Below are 15,913 nucleotides of genomic sequence, written 5' to 3' on the forward strand. Positions count from 1 at the left end.
CTCAAATATAAAATAAAAGTGCAGAACTAAAATAATGGGTTGTCTCCCATAAGCGCTTTTCTTTAACGCCTTTTAGCTAGGCGCAGAAAGTGTGAATCAAGTAACATCAAGAGATGACGCATCAATATCATAACTTTCACAATTTCTCACAATAGGTATATTAGATGCTCCCTCATCCATAGTGGTACTAAGGGCTTTGTCAATTTTAGGCCTATAATAGTTTTTTGGCTTAGGCACCTTAGAGACATACATGAATTTTTGCTCCTTACCCACATAAGCTTTCTCCTTAAACTTAAGAGAAGAAAAAGTTGAACCCAAGGTTCCCATAGCTTCTTAAAGTTCACTAGTCCTATGGGTTTGATTATCATGAGTAGCACAAGTTTCTAAGACGGCAATTCTCTCATTAATTCCACCTAGAGATTTATCAAGTTTATCAGTGCTATTAAGTAACATTCCCAATTTGGTCTTAATACTTGGAAGATTTTGCTCTATGGTCTCCAACTTTTTCATGACATCTTCAAGAGAGATTTCAATTTTAACTTCATTAACAGGTGGTATTCCAACTAGACTCTCAATAATTCAACTAGCTTCTAAGGCAGGAGTGCCTAGGAAATTACCTCCCGCAAGAGTATCAAGAACATACCTATTCCAGCTAGAGATACCAACATAAAAATTCTTAAGTAGGATAATAGTGGAGTGTTTCTTAGCGCACCTATTATGAGCATCACTAATTCTATACCAAGCATCTTTTAAACATTCTCCCCCTTGTTGCTTAAACGAATGAACTTCAACTTCAGGATTAATCATTTTAGTAGTAGTAAATAAAGCAAACTAAATAAAGTAAATGCAAGTAACTAAATTTTTTGTGTTTTTAATATTGAGAACGCAAACAAGATAGTAAATAAAGTAAAGCAAGTAACTATTTTTTTTTGTATTTTGATATAGAGAACAAACAAAGCAGTAAAATAAAATAAAGTAAAGCAAGACAAAAACAAAGTAAAGAGATTGGAAGTGGGAGACTCCCCTTGCAGCGTGTCTTGATCTCCCCGGCAACGACGCCAGAAATTTAGCTTGATGACGCGTAGAGCACACGCCCGTTGGGAACCCCAAGTGGAAGGTGTGATGCGTACAGCAGCAAGTTTCCCTCAGTAAGAAACCAAGGTTTATCGAACCAGTAGGAGACAAGGAACACGTGAAGATCGTTGGTGACGGAGTGTAGTGCGGCGCAACACCAGGGATTCCGGCGCCAACGTGGAACCTGCACAACACAATCAAAGTACTTTGCCCCAACGTAACAGTGAGGTTGTCAATCTCACAGGTTTGCTGCAAACAAAGGATTAAATGTATAGTGTGGAAGATGATGTTTTTTGCGAAGAACAGTAAAGAACAAGTATTGCAGTAGATTGTATTTCAGATGTAAAAGAATGGACCGGGGTCCACAGTTCACTAGTGGTGTCTCTCCAATAAGAAATAGCATGTTGGGTGAACAAATTACAGTTGGGCAATTGACAAATAAAGAGGGCATAACAATGCACATACATATCATGATGACTACTATGAGATTTGATCAGGGCATTACGACAAAGTACATAGACCGCTATCCAGCATGCATCTATGCCTAAAAAGTCCACCTTCGGGTTAGCATCCTGATGCTGGTGCGCAGTTCACGTGCCCGTTGGGAACCCCAAGAGGAAGGTGTGATGCGTACAGCGGCAAGTTTTCCCTCAGTAAGAAACAAAGGTTTATCGAACCAGTAGGAGCCAAGAAGCACGTTGAAGGTTGATGGCGGCGGAGTGTAGTGCGGCGCAACACCAAGGATTCCGGCGCCAACGTGGAACCTGCACAACACAACCAAGATACTTTGTCCCAACGTAACAGTGAGGTTGTCAATCTCACCGGCTTGCTGTAACAAAGGATTAGATGTATAGTGTGGATGATGATGTTTGCAGAGAACAGTAGAACGAGTATTGCAGTAGATTGTATTCGATGTAAAAGAATGGACCGGGGTCCATAGTTCACTAGAGGTGTCTCTCCCATAAGAATAAGCATGTTGGGTGAATAAATTACAGTTGGGCAATTGACAAATAAAGAGGGCATGACCATGCACATACATGTTATGATGAGTAGTGTGAGATTTAATTGGGCATTACGACAAAGTACATAGACCGCTATCCAGCATGCATCTATGCCTAAAAAGTCCACCTTCAGGTTATCATCCGAACCCCCTCCAGTATTAAGTTGCAAACAACAGACAATTGCATTAAGTATGGTGCGTAATGTAATCAACAAATACATCCTTAGACATAGCATTGATGTTTTATCCCTAGTGGCAACAGCACATCCACAACCTTAGAACTTTCTGTCACATCGTCCTGCATTTAATGGAGGCATGAACCCACTATCGAGCATAAATACTCCCTCTTGGAGTTACAAGCAAAAACTTGGCCAGAGCCTCTACTAGCAACGGAGAGCATGCAAGATCATAAACAACACATAGATGATAGATTGATAATCAACATAACATAGCATTCACTATTCATCGGATCCCAACAAATGCAACATGTAGCATTACAGATAGATGATCTTGATCATGTTAGGAAGCTCATAAGATCCAACAATGATAGCACAATTAGGAGAATACGACCATCTAGCTACTGCTATGGACCCATAGTCCAGGGCTGAACTACTCACACATCACTCCGGAGGCGACCATGGCGGTGAAGAGTCCTCCGGGAGATGATTCCCCTCTCCGGCAGGGTGCCGGAGGCGATCTCCTGAATCCCCCGAGATGGGATTGGCGGCGGCGGCGTCTCTGGAAGGTTTTCCGTATCGTGGCTCTCGGTACTGGAGTTATTATCGACGAATGCTTAAGTAGGCGGAAGGGTAGGTCAGGGGGCGCCACGAGGGGCCCACACGCTAGGCCGGCACGGCCAGGGCCTAGGCCGCGCCGCCCTAGTGTGGCGTCGCCTCGTCGCCCCACTTCGTTTCCTCTCCGGACTTCTGGAAGCTTCGTGGAAAAATAAGATCCTGGGCGTTGATTTCGTCCAATTCCGAGAATATTTCCTTACTAGGATTTCTGAAACCAAAAACAGCAGAAAACAAAGAATCGGCTCTTCGGCATCTTGTTAATAGGTTAGTGCCGGAAAATGCATAAATATGACATAAAGTATGTATAAAACATGTAGGTATCATCAATAAAGTAGCATGGAACATAAGAAATTATCGATACGTTGGAGACGTATCAGCATCCCCAAGCTTAGTTCCTACTCGTTCCGAGTAGGTAAACGATAACAAAGATAATTTCTGAAGTGACATGCCATCATAATCTTGATCAATACTATTGTAAGCACATGTAATGAATGCAGCGATTCGAAGCAATGTAAATGCAATGAGTAAACAATTGAATCATATAGCAAAGACTTTTCATGAATAGTACTTTCAAGACAAGCATCAATAAGTCTTGCATAAGAGTTAACTCATAAAGCAATAAATTCAGAGTAAAGGTATTGAAGCAACACAAAGGAAGATTAAGTTTCAGCGTTTGCTTTCAACTTGTAACATGTATATCTCATGGATATTGTCAACATAAAGTAATATAATAAGTGCAATATGCAAGTATGTAGGAATCAATGCACAGTTAATACAAGTGTTTGCTTCTTGAGATGGGAGAGAAATAGGTGAACTGACTCAACATAAAAGTAGAAGAATGGCCCTTCGCAGAGGGAAGCATTGATTGCTATGTTTGTGCTAGAGCTTTTATTTTGAAAACAAGAAACAATTTTGTCAACGGTAGTAATAAAGCATATGTGTTATGTAAATTATATCCTACAAGTTGCAAGCCTCATGCATAGTATACCAATAGTGCCCGCACCTTGTCCTAATTAGCTTGGATTACCTGGATTATCACCGCAATACATATGTTTTAACCAAGTGTCACAAAGGGGTACCTCTATGCCGCCTGTACAAAGGTCTAAGGAGAAAGCTCGCATTGGATTTCTCGCTTTTGATTATTCTCAACTTAGACATCCATACCGGGACAACATAGACAACAGATAATGGACTCCTCTTTAATGCATAAGCATTTAGCAACAATTAATATTCTCATAAGAGATTGAGGATTGTTGTCCAAAACTGAAACTTCCACCATGGATCATGGCTTTAGTTAGCGGCCCAATGTTCTTCTCTAACAATATGCATGCTCAAACCATTCAACTCATGGTAAATCGCCCTTACTTCAGACAAGACGAACATGCATAGAAACTCACATGATATTCAACAAAGAGTAGTTGATGGCGTCCCCAGGAACATGGTTATCGCTCAACAAGCAACTTAATAAGAGATAAGATGCATAAGTACATATTCAATACCACAATAGTTTTTAGGCTATTTGTCCCATGAGCTATATATTGCAAAGATAAAGGATAGAAATTTTAAAGGTAGCACTCAAGCAATTTACTTTGAAATGGCGGAGAAATACAATGTAGTAGGTAGGTATGGTGGACACAAATGGCATAGTGTTTGGCTCAAGGATTTTGGATGCATGAGAAGTATTCCCTCTCAATACAAGGCTTAGGCTAGCAAGGTTATTTGAAACAAACACAAGTATGAACCGGTACAGCAAAACTCACATAAAAGACATATTGTAAGCATTATAAGACTGTACACCGTCTTCCTTGTTGTTCGACCCTTACTAGAAAATATCTAGACCTTAGAGAGACCAATCATGCAAACCAAATTTTAGCAAGCTCTATGTATTTCTTCACTAATGGGTGCAAAGTATATGATGCAAGAGCTTAAACATGAGCACAACAATTGCCAAGTATCAAATTATTCAAGACATTTTACCAATTACCACATGTAGCATTTCCCGTTTCCAACCATATAACAATTTAACAAGCAGTTTCAACCTTCACCATGAATATTATGAGTAAAGCCTAAGGACATATTTGTCCATATGCAACAGCGGAGCGTGTCTCTCTCCCACACAATGAATGCTAGGATCCAACTTTATTCAAACAAAACAAAAATAAAAACATACAGACGCTCCAAGCAAAGTACATAAGATGTGACGGAATAAAAATATAGTTTCACTAGAGGAACCTGATAATGTTGTCGATGAAGAAGGGGATGCCCAGGGGATGCCTTGGGCATCCCCAAGCTTAGACACTTGAGTCTTCTTGAAATATGCAGGGATGAACCACCGGGGCATCCCCAAGCTTAGAGCTTTCACTCTCCTTGATCATATTGTATCATCCTCCTCTCTTGATCCTTGAAAATTTCCTCCACACCAAACTCAAAACAACTCATTAGAGGGTTAGTGCATAATCAAAATTCACATGTTCAGAGGTGACATAATCATTCTTAACACTCCTGGACATTGCACAAAGCTACTGAAAGTTAATGGAATAGAGAAATCCATCAAGCATAGCAAAACAGGCAATGCGAAATAAAAGGTAGAATCTGTCAAAACAGAACAGTCCGTAAAGACGAATTTCTAAGAGGCACCAGACTTGCTCAAATGAAAATGCTCAAATTTAATGAAAGTTGCGTACATATCTGAGGATCACTCACGTAAATTTGCAGAATTTTCTGAGTTACCTACAGAGAATTCAACCCAGATTCGTGACAGCAAGAAATCTGTTTCTGCGCAGTAATCCAAATCTAGTATGAACCTTACTATCAAAGACTTTACTTGGCACAACAATGCAACAAAACTAAGATAAGGAGAGGTTGCTACAGTAGTAACAACTTCCAAGACTCAAATATAAAACAAAAGTACTGTAGTAAAATCATGGGTTGTCTCCCATAAGCGCTTTCTTTAACGCCTTTCAGCTAGGTGTAGAAAGTGTGTATCAAGTATTATCAAGAGACGAAGCATCAACATCATAATTTGTTCTAATGATAGAATCAAAAGGTAACGTCATTCTCTTTCTAGGGAAGTGTTCCATACCTTTCTTGAGAGGAAATTGATATTTAATATTACCTTCCTTCATATCAATAATAGCACCAACAGTTCGAAGAAAAGGTCTTCCCAATATAATGGGACAAGATGCATTGCATTCAATATCCAAGACAACAAAATCAACGGGGACAAGGTTATGGTTAACCGTAATGCGAACATTATCAACTATCCCCAAAGGTTTCTTTGTAGAGTTATCAGCAAGATTAACATCCAAATAACAATTTTTCAATGGTGGCAAGTCAAGCATATTATAGATTTTCTTAGGCATAACGGAAATACTTGCACCAAGATCACATAAAGCATTACAATCAAAATCATTGACCTTCATCTTAATTATGGGCTCCCAACCATCCTCTAACTTCCTAGGAATAGAAGCTTCACGATTTAATTTCTCTTCTCTAGCTTTTATGAGAGCATTTGTAATATGTTTTGTAAAGGCCAAATTTATAGCACTAGCATTAGGACTCTTAGCAATTTTTTGTAAGAAATTTATAACTTCAGAGATGTGACAATCATCAAAATCCAAACCATTATAATCTAAAGCAATGGGATCATTGTCCCCAATGTTGAAAAAAAATTCAGCAGTTTTATCACAAGCAGTTTTAGCAGTTTCAGGCAGTTTTTCACGCTTTGCATTAGAAGTGGAAACATTGCCAACACCAATTCTTTTACCATTAATAGTAGGAGGTGTAGCAACATGTGGAGCATTAGCATTACTAGTGGTGGTAATAGTCCAAACTTTAGCTACATTGTTATCTTTAACATTTTCTTCTTTTTCCCACCTAGCACGCAATTCGGCCATCAATCTTATATTCTCATTAATTCTAACTTGGATGGCGTTTGCTGTAGCAAATGACTTAATATCTTTATCTACATTAGGCATAACTTTCGATTTCAAAAGATCAACATCAGCAGCAAGACTATCGACTTTAGAAGCAAGTATATCAATTTTCCCAAGCTTTTCTTCAACAGATTTGTTAAAAGCAGTTTGTGTACTAATAAATTCTTTAAGCATGGCTTCAAGTCCAGGGGGTGTATTCCTATTATTTTTGTAAGAATTCCCATAAGAATTACCATAACCGTTACCATTATTATAAGGATATGGCCTATAGTTATTACTAGAATTGTTCCGATAAGCATTGTTGTTGAAATTATTATTTTTAATGAAGTTCACATCAACATGTTCTTCTTGGGCAACCAATGAAGCTAACGGAACATTATTAGGATCAACATTTGTCCTACCATTCACAAGCATAGACATAATATCATCAATCTTATCACTCAAGGAGGAGGTTTCTTCGACAGAATTTACCTTCTTACCTTGTGGAGCTCTTTCCGTGTGCCATTCAGAGTAATTAACCATCATATTATCAAGAAGCTTTGTTGCGGCGCCTAGAGTGATGGACATAAAGGTACCTCCCGCAGCTGAATCCAATAGGTTCCGCGAAGAAAAATTCAGTCCTGCATAAAATGTTTGGATGATCATCCAAGTAGTCAGTCCATGGGTTGGGCAATTTTTAACCAAAGATTTCATTCTTTCCCATGCTTGGGCAACATGCTCAGTATCCAATTGCTTAAAATTCATTATGCTACTTCTCAAAGATATAATTTTAGCAGGAGGATAATATCTACCAATGAAAACATCCTTGCATTTAGTCCATGAATCAATACTATTCTTAGGCAAAGATAGCAACCAATCTTTAGCTCTTCCTCTTAATGAGAAAGGAAACAATTTTAATTTTATAATGTCACCATCTACATCCTTATACTTTTGCATTTTACATAGTTCAACAAAATTATTAAGATGGGCAGTAGCATCATCAGAACTAACACCAGAAAATTGCTCCCTCATAACAAGATTCAGTAAAGCAAGTTTAATTTCAAAGAATTCTGCTGTAGTAGCAGGTGGAGCAATAGGTGTGCATAAGAAATCATTATTATTTGTGTTTGTGAAGTCACACAACTTAGTATTTTCAGGAGCACCCATTTTAGCAATAGTAAATAAAGAAAACTAGATAAACTAAATGTAAGTAACTATTTTTTTTGTATTTTTAATATGGAGAATGCAAACAAGATAGTAAATAAAGTAACGCTAGCAACTAATTTTTTTGTGTTTTGTTTTAATGCAACAAACAAAGAAGTAAATAAAATAAAGCAAGACAAAAACAAAGTAAAGAGATTGGAGGTGGAGACTCCCCTTGCAGCGTGTCTTGATCTCCCCGGCAACGGCGCCAGAAAAAGTCTTGATGCTGGCGCGCAGTTCACGTGCCCGTTGGGAACCCCAAGAGGAAAGTGTGATGCGTACAGCGGTAAGTTTTCCCTCAGTAAGAAACCAAGGTTTATCGAACCAGTAGGAGCCAAGAAGCACGTTGAAGGTTGATGGCGGCGGAGTGTAGTGCGGCGCAACACCAGGGATTCCGGCGCCAACGTGGAACCTGCACAACACAACCAAGATACTTTGTCCCGACGTAACTGTGAGGTTTTCAATCTCACCGGCTTGCTGTAATAAAGGATTAGATGTATAGTGTGGATGATGATGTTTGCAGAGAACAGTAGAACGAGTATTGCAGTAGATTGTATTCGATGTAAAAGAATGGACCGGGGTCCACAGTTCACTAGAGGTGTCTCTCCCATAAGAATAAGCATGTTGGGTGAATAAATTACAGTTGGGCAATTGACAAATAAAGAGGGCATGACCATGCACATACATGTTATGATGAGTAGTGTGAGATTTAATTGGGCATTACGACAAAGTACATAGACCGCTATCCAGCATGCATCTATGCCTAAAAAGTCCACCTTCAGGTTATCATCCGAACCCCCTCCAGTATTAAGTTGCAAACAACAGACAATTGCATTAAGTATGGTGCGTAATGTAATCAACAAATACATCCTTAGACATAGCATTGATGTTTTATCCCTAGTGGCAACATCACATCCACAACCTTAGAACTTTCTGTCATTGTCCCACATTTAATGGAGACATGAACCCACTATCGAGCATAAATACTCCCTCTTGGAGTTACAAGCAAAAACTTGGCCAGAGCCTCTACTAGCAACGGAGAGCATGCAAGATCATAAACAACACATAGATGATAGATTGATAATCAACATAACATAGCATTCACTATTCATCGGATCCCAACAAACGCAACATGTAGTATTACAGATAGATGATCTTGATCATGTTAGGCAGCTCACAAGATCCAACAATGATAGCACAATTAGGAGAAGACGACCATCTAGCTACTGCTATGGACCCATAGTCCAGGGGTGAACTACTCACGCATCACTCCGGAGGCGACCATGGCGGTGAAGAGTCCTCCGGGAGATGATTCCCCTCTCCGGCAGGGTGCCGAAGGCGATCTCCTGAATCCCCCGAGATGGGATTGGCGGCGGCGGCGTCTCTGGAAGGTTTTCCATATCGTGGCTCTCAGTACTGGAGTTATTATCGAAGAAGGCTTAAGTAGGCGGAAGGGTAGGTCAGGGGGCGCCACGAGGGGCCCACACGCTAGGCCGGCGCGGCCAGGGCCTGGGCCGCGCCGCCGTAGTGTGGCGTCGCCTCGTCGCCCCACTTCGTTTCCTCTCCGGACTTCTGGAAGCTTCGTGGAAAAATAAGATCCTGGGCGTTGATTTCGTCCAATTCCGAGAATATTTCCTTACTAGGATTTCTGAAACCAAAAACAGCAGAAACAAAGAATCGGCTCTTCGGCATCTTGTTAATAGGTTAGTGCCGGAAAATGCATAAATATGACATAAAGTATGTATAAAACATGTAGGTATCATCAATAAAGTAGCATGGAACATAAGAAGTTATCGATACGTTGGAGACGTATCACATCCGCACCCCTTCCAGTATTAAGTTGCAAACAACAGACAATTGCATTAAGTATGGTGCGTAATGTAATCAACACAAATATCCTTAGAAAAAGCATTGATGTTTTATCCCTAGTGGCAATAGCACATCCACAACCTTAGAACTTTCGTCACCGTCCTGCATTCAATGGAGGCATGAACCCACTATCGAGCATAAATACTCCCTCTTGGAGTTACAAGTATCAACTTGGCCAGAGCCTCTACTAGCAACGGAGAGCATGCAAGAACATAAACAACACATATATGATAGACTGATAATCAACTTGACATAGTATTCCATATTCATCGGATCCCAACAAACACAACATGTAGCATTACAAATAGATGATCTTGATCATGATAGGCAGCTCACAAGATCTAACATGATAGCACAATGAGGAGAAGACAACCATCTAGCTACTGCTATGGACCCATAGTCCAAGGATGAACTACTCACACATCAGTCCGGAGGCGATCATGGTGATGAAGAATCCTCCGGGAGATGATTCCCTTCTCCGGCAGGGTGTCGGAGGCGATCTCTTGAATCCCCCGAGATGGGATTGGCGGCGGCTGCGTCTCTGGAAGTATTTCTGTATCGTGGCTCTCGGTAATAGGGTTTTCGTGACGGAGAGTATATGTAGGCGGAAGGGCAGAGTCGGAGGGCTGACGAGGGGCCCACACCATAGGGCGGCACGGGCCCCACCCTGGCCGTGCGGCCCTATGGTGGCGGCGCCTCGTCGCCCCACTTCGTAACCCCTTCGGTCTTCTGGAAGCTCCGTGGAAAAATAAGACCCTGGGCGTTGATTTCGTCCAATTCCGAGAATATTTCCTTTGTAGGATTTCTGAAACCAAAAACAGCAGAAAACAGCAACTGGCTCTTCGGCATCTCGTCAATAGGTTAGTGCCGGAAAATGCATATAAGTGACATAAAGTGTATATAAAACATGTGAGTATCATCATAAAAGTAGCATGGAACATAAGAAATTATAGATACGTTTGAGACGTATCACAGGCCACGACCCACGAACCACGACCTCTTGCGTAGCCAGGCTGCTGTCCCTCCCCGCACCGCGCCGCTCTGGCCTTCGCTAAAGCCCTCCCCATAGACCTCCAAGGACGGCCGCGACGTGTACCTACATCCAACACTAACACTCACAAACGACATCTACCCTGCGACCCCATCGGCCACGACAGAATATGGCTCTTCTCAAGCCCACAACACTCTGCCGCCACACTACGACAAACTTTCGCGCCCGATTCTCTTGCCGCGTTAGGAACATATATCGTGCTCATTTTTTCTACCCTGGACATATCATCTAATGTGAGTCCCCCCGCGAGCACACCATCCTCAATACCGACTCCACCACCGCCACCACCCATTGTTCATCAAACTCACAACATTACATGTCGCTTACCTAGTCCTCCCGGTCGTCTTAAGCTTACGGTATTACCTCTCTATCCCTCCCAACTATCGATGCAGGATGAGTACGATGCCGTGATGCAGAAGTGCACATGGTCAATCGTTCCCCCTCCTCCTGGTGCAAATATAGTCTCCGGTAAATGGATCTTTCGTCACGAATTTAATTCCAGCGGCTCTCTTTCTCATCTTAAGGCATGCTGGGTTGTGTGGGGTTTTACACACAACATCCCGGTGTCAACTTCGATGAAACCTTTGGGGATGTTGTCAGACCATCCACCATTTGAGGTCTATCCCTAGCTCTTTCGCAATCCTTGCCTATTCATCAACTGGATATCAAAAACTCTTTTCTCCATGGCACTCTCACTGGAGAAGTCTATGGTCAACAACCCTCTGGCTTTATTAATCCTTGTCTTGCATCTAATGTTTACTGCCTTCAAAAATACATGCAAGGTCTCAAATAAGCATCGTGTGCCTGGTTCTAACGCTTTGCATCCCATGCTCAATCTCTTGGGTTCCTAGCAATCAAATGCTTCATGGCCAAAACATTACCCACCTTCTTCTTTACAACATTGACATCATTCTTACAACTTATTCCTCTACCATCCTACATCACATCATCACTTCTCTAGGCTCCGCCTTTGAAATGAAAGACCTTGCCCCCCTTCATCATTTTCTTGGCATCCCAGTCTCTCAGATGCCCACCACTCTCCATCTATCCCAACAACAATACATTATTGAGGTTCTCAACCGGGAAGGCATGCGTTATTGCCACCGTTCTCCAACTCTTATCGGCAAGCAAAACTTTTCGCCTCATATGGCTCTCCATACCTTGATCCGTCTCATTATCGTAGCCTCACAGGTTTCCTACAATACATTATTCTCACTCATCCCGATATCTCTTATGTTGTTCACAAGTGTGCCTCCACATGCACGATCCTCGTGACTCTCACTTTCATCTCATCACACATTTTGCGCTATCTCAAAGGCACTCTTGATCTTGTTCTCCATTCATCTTCTTCTCATCAACTAGTTGCCTACTCGGATGCTAATTGCGCTGGATGTCTGGATACACGTTTGTGTACCTCAGGATTCTGTCTATTTTTGGTCGATAATCTCATCTCGTGGTCATCACGTCCACATATCCTATTGTTTCTCGATCAGCTAAATACCGTTTTGTTGCTACTGTAATTGCTGAAACATGTTGGCTACGTCATCTACTAGTGGAATTTCGCCGACCCATACACACTACAACAGTGATCTATTGTGACAATGTCAGTGATGTTTATCTAACAGGTAACCCAATGCAACATCGTTCAACCAAGCATATTGAAATTGGTATTCATTTTGTGCGAGAAAAGGAGGCGGTTGGTGTTGTCCGGTTTTACATGTGTCATCGAGCTCTGAGTTTGCTGATATTTTTCACAAAGGGTTACATACTGCGTTGTTCCAGGAATTCAGAACCAGTCTTCACGTCGACACTTCTCCACGTACAGACTGCGGGAGTGTGTTAGGCGGATTCTCTCGACCATATCACGTTGGATCTTCTGCCGTTAGTTTAGGTAGTTAATGATCTTGCAGAATCTTCTAGATCAACTTGTATCTCAAATTTACTTGTACCCTAATGTAACCCGGCTATAACTATTTCGAGAGATATGCACAAGGCAAAGGCAATGGGACACCCATGTTTGCCAAACTATCAGCCTAGAAATATGACATGTTTACGAAAGTAATAGAAAATGTTCACAGGATAAAGATCGTTGTGTTATATGCAAAGTGAGTGAGGTATGACCTAGTCAGGCCCGAGATCAGGTCTATACGCAAGAGCAACAAGCTAGCGTAGGCTAATGCAACTACGAAAAGGTTGTCAACAGCTTAGTAAACCATCAAGGCATCAACTGTTTCCGTTGCTTCCGGCCGCGGAGTTAAAAACACTGGCCACGTACTGTTCAAGCAAGATAGGTAAAGTTGACTTCTCTTTGCAGAGATTTTGATCGGTTTACTCTTCCCAATACTTTCGATTGCAGTACGCTAGGGAAAAAAAAAGTCTAGCCTCACGCTAACAATGTCACCGGCCGAGATAAACCGTCCTCCTTACATAAAGGAGGAGGTTGACCAGAGCAGTCGATCTGCCCCAAACCTCTAGTGATTGGTAATAACTGAAATGATTTTGCAACTTAATTTCGGATGTGATCTTGTAATGTTGAAGTTCATTTTTTCGATAAAGAATGTTGCATGTTCATGCATGCAATGCCGATTTATATATCAGAGTTGATCTCTAGCGTACAGAGGCTTGGATGATCTTACTTCACTCAAATCCTCACAGAACATAATACCTTAGAAAACTCGAGAAATGTTATGTATATCACACATGCAAGCCCAGTTTCATGTTATGGAGGTACGCAATTATAGAAGTACTATGAGAATAGTTAGGCCCAAACTGTGACATCTTCACAAACGATTCGGATGCCTAATTAAGCTAATCTTGTCGCCTTGAACGAATGAACGAACGAACGATCGATGCTCACTTGAACTGCAGGTTGCTCGCGAACGTCTGGCCGAACGTCCAGCTGGAGCGCACGATGTTGGAGAAGACGATGGTCTGGCCGTCAGTGATGGTGAGCCTGAAGGAGAGGGTCTGGCCGTTGAGGTAGCCGCCTCTCTGCCAGTTGGCGCCCCAGTTGCGCGTCATGGACATCCAGTCCCCGCCGGACTTGGACGCTATGATGTCCATGGCCCTGACCGATCCCGCCGCCGCCACATTGGTGGGCAGCACCAGCAGGAAGTAGTCGTGGCCGCTGATGGTGAACCGCACGCCGCCCTTCTTCACGCAGGGGACCCTCTGGTATATGACGGGGATGATGCCGCCGCGGTAGACGCCGATCTTCTCCCAGGCCGGCTGCGCCATGTCGAAGTGGGGGCGCGGCGGGTTGCACCAGCCGCCGTTGTCGCTGGGGAGGTCCCAGTTGGGCGGGCAGAAGTTGGTGGCGGTGATGGTCACCGACACGCCAGGCTTGCACCACGTCTTGTCCGTCTTGCGGTCGCACACGAGCTTGTAGCACTGCCCGCACGCCGCGCCGTCGCTGAACAGCGCCGTGCTCAGCGCCGCTGTCCGCGTCCCGTACCCCTGCGCGTACAGGTTCCCGTACCCGCACGCGCCGCCTGCGTATATATATGATCACAAATGTTAGCTAGCTAGAAGACACGAAAAACCCGTACGTACGTGAGCGTCGTTGAGCGTACCCATTGTGCCGGAGGCGTCGCTGCCGCCGTAGAACGTGGCGTGCGCCCTCACCCACCCGCTCGGCTCGAGGGCGTCGGCGCCGATGGCCAGCACGCAGCAGATCAGGGCGACCACGCCCCCCGTGCGCACGTAAGCTCCAGCCATGGCTTACCACCAATCACTTGTCTTGGTTGTTTCTTGTGTGTACTTGTGGGCTATGGCAGGAGATGGTTCGATCGAATCGAATGATCGATGTCTTCCCGGTGAATGGACGCTGGACAAGCCGATGGTATAACACGTGGTATATATACATGTACGTACATAGGGTGTGACGAGACTGGGAAAATAACCAGCCAGATCGACAAGCCCAGGCCGGCCATATCACAAGCTAGCCACGCACACGCTGTGGCGCTGTGCACATGCATAGGCGCGTGACTTGCGCGTGTGGCACATCTTTGAAGATGCGTACGCGCATGACACGGCCTGATCGGCACACGTATCCACCCGTCTACATTTCTTGCTTTGAATCTACACATATGCACATGATGATATCCAGCAAAAAGTAAGCAATTTATAAACCACTTGGCTTATATATCAACCCTACCAAAGGGTGTGGAGGCTTGGCTTAATTTTCATTCAAAGTAATATGTTATTCTCATTGTTTTGCAGTATATATTTTTTTTTACGGTAAATATTTTTTGTACTATGCTTACTTGGTTATAATCCAACCTAAAAATCCCATGCAAATGAAAAACTCGCAACCTCTTGGCTCTGATTACCATATAGGTCAATGCACTAGCCAAATGAATCAAAAGTCCGAACTGATGAAAAGAGACTAAGCAATGTATTTATATACAACAAGGTGTAACCCCACTTGCAACTCAAACACACAATCACAATGTGAATCATACGGTTCTTAAGTTGAATGAGCCCAAACTTAACAATAATCCTACACTTAGGAACGTAATAGCCTTACAAAAACCATACGAACAAACGTGTGGCTTGTTGATTGGTTCAGTTTTGATTCGGTGCTGAAAAACCGGGCCACGTTCTAATCCTTTCCGCTCTATTGTGAGTCTGTAAGATCTTTCCGTAAGTATTGTCCGTAGGTGCAACATTGCTGCAAACTTAATTCTCGGTCTAATTAGAATTAGCAAAACCGATATCCAAAATATCCTAACAAACTCATCTTTATATATATATGGCCAGTTTCGTCCTTAGTTTTGTATATATATGTGGTGGGCGATTAGGGCTTCAGTTTCTATCTTTTGATGCGCCAAACAATTAAAGGAGGCATCCTTCTGCTCTGCTGTACACTCAGAGCCAGACGGTGCGAGAAGATCGGGATAAGACGTTCAGTTGCCACGTTGGTTTGTTAGCTAATTGTGGTTACCGTTTAGTGAGGGAATCGGCCTAGATATGCCACCACCGCAAGCAATGCAGTGGAGTATACAGC

General features: G+C 42.7%; 1 protein-coding gene across 1 annotated transcript; it reads right to left on the bottom strand.

Moving 5' to 3' along the window:
• Positions 1-13,588: 13,588 nt before the first annotated feature.
• LOC127344920 (expansin-A13) lies at positions 13,589-14,738 on the bottom strand. Its single transcript, XM_051371280.2, has 2 exons — positions 14,478-14,738; positions 13,589-14,396 (listed from the first exon to the last, which is right to left on the bottom strand). The coding sequence occupies exons 1-2, from the start codon at positions 14,620-14,622 to the stop codon at positions 13,759-13,761; spliced, it is 783 nt and encodes a 260-aa protein (XP_051227240.1). The 5' UTR covers positions 14,623-14,738; the 3' UTR covers positions 13,589-13,758.
• Positions 14,739-15,913: the final 1,175 nt, after the last annotated feature.

The sequence above is a fragment of the Lolium perenne genome, chromosome 6 (genome assembly GCF_019359855.2).
Source record: "Lolium perenne isolate Kyuss_39 chromosome 6, Kyuss_2.0, whole genome shotgun sequence".
Classification (NCBI taxonomy): Eukaryota; Viridiplantae; Streptophyta; class Magnoliopsida; order Poales; family Poaceae; genus Lolium; species Lolium perenne.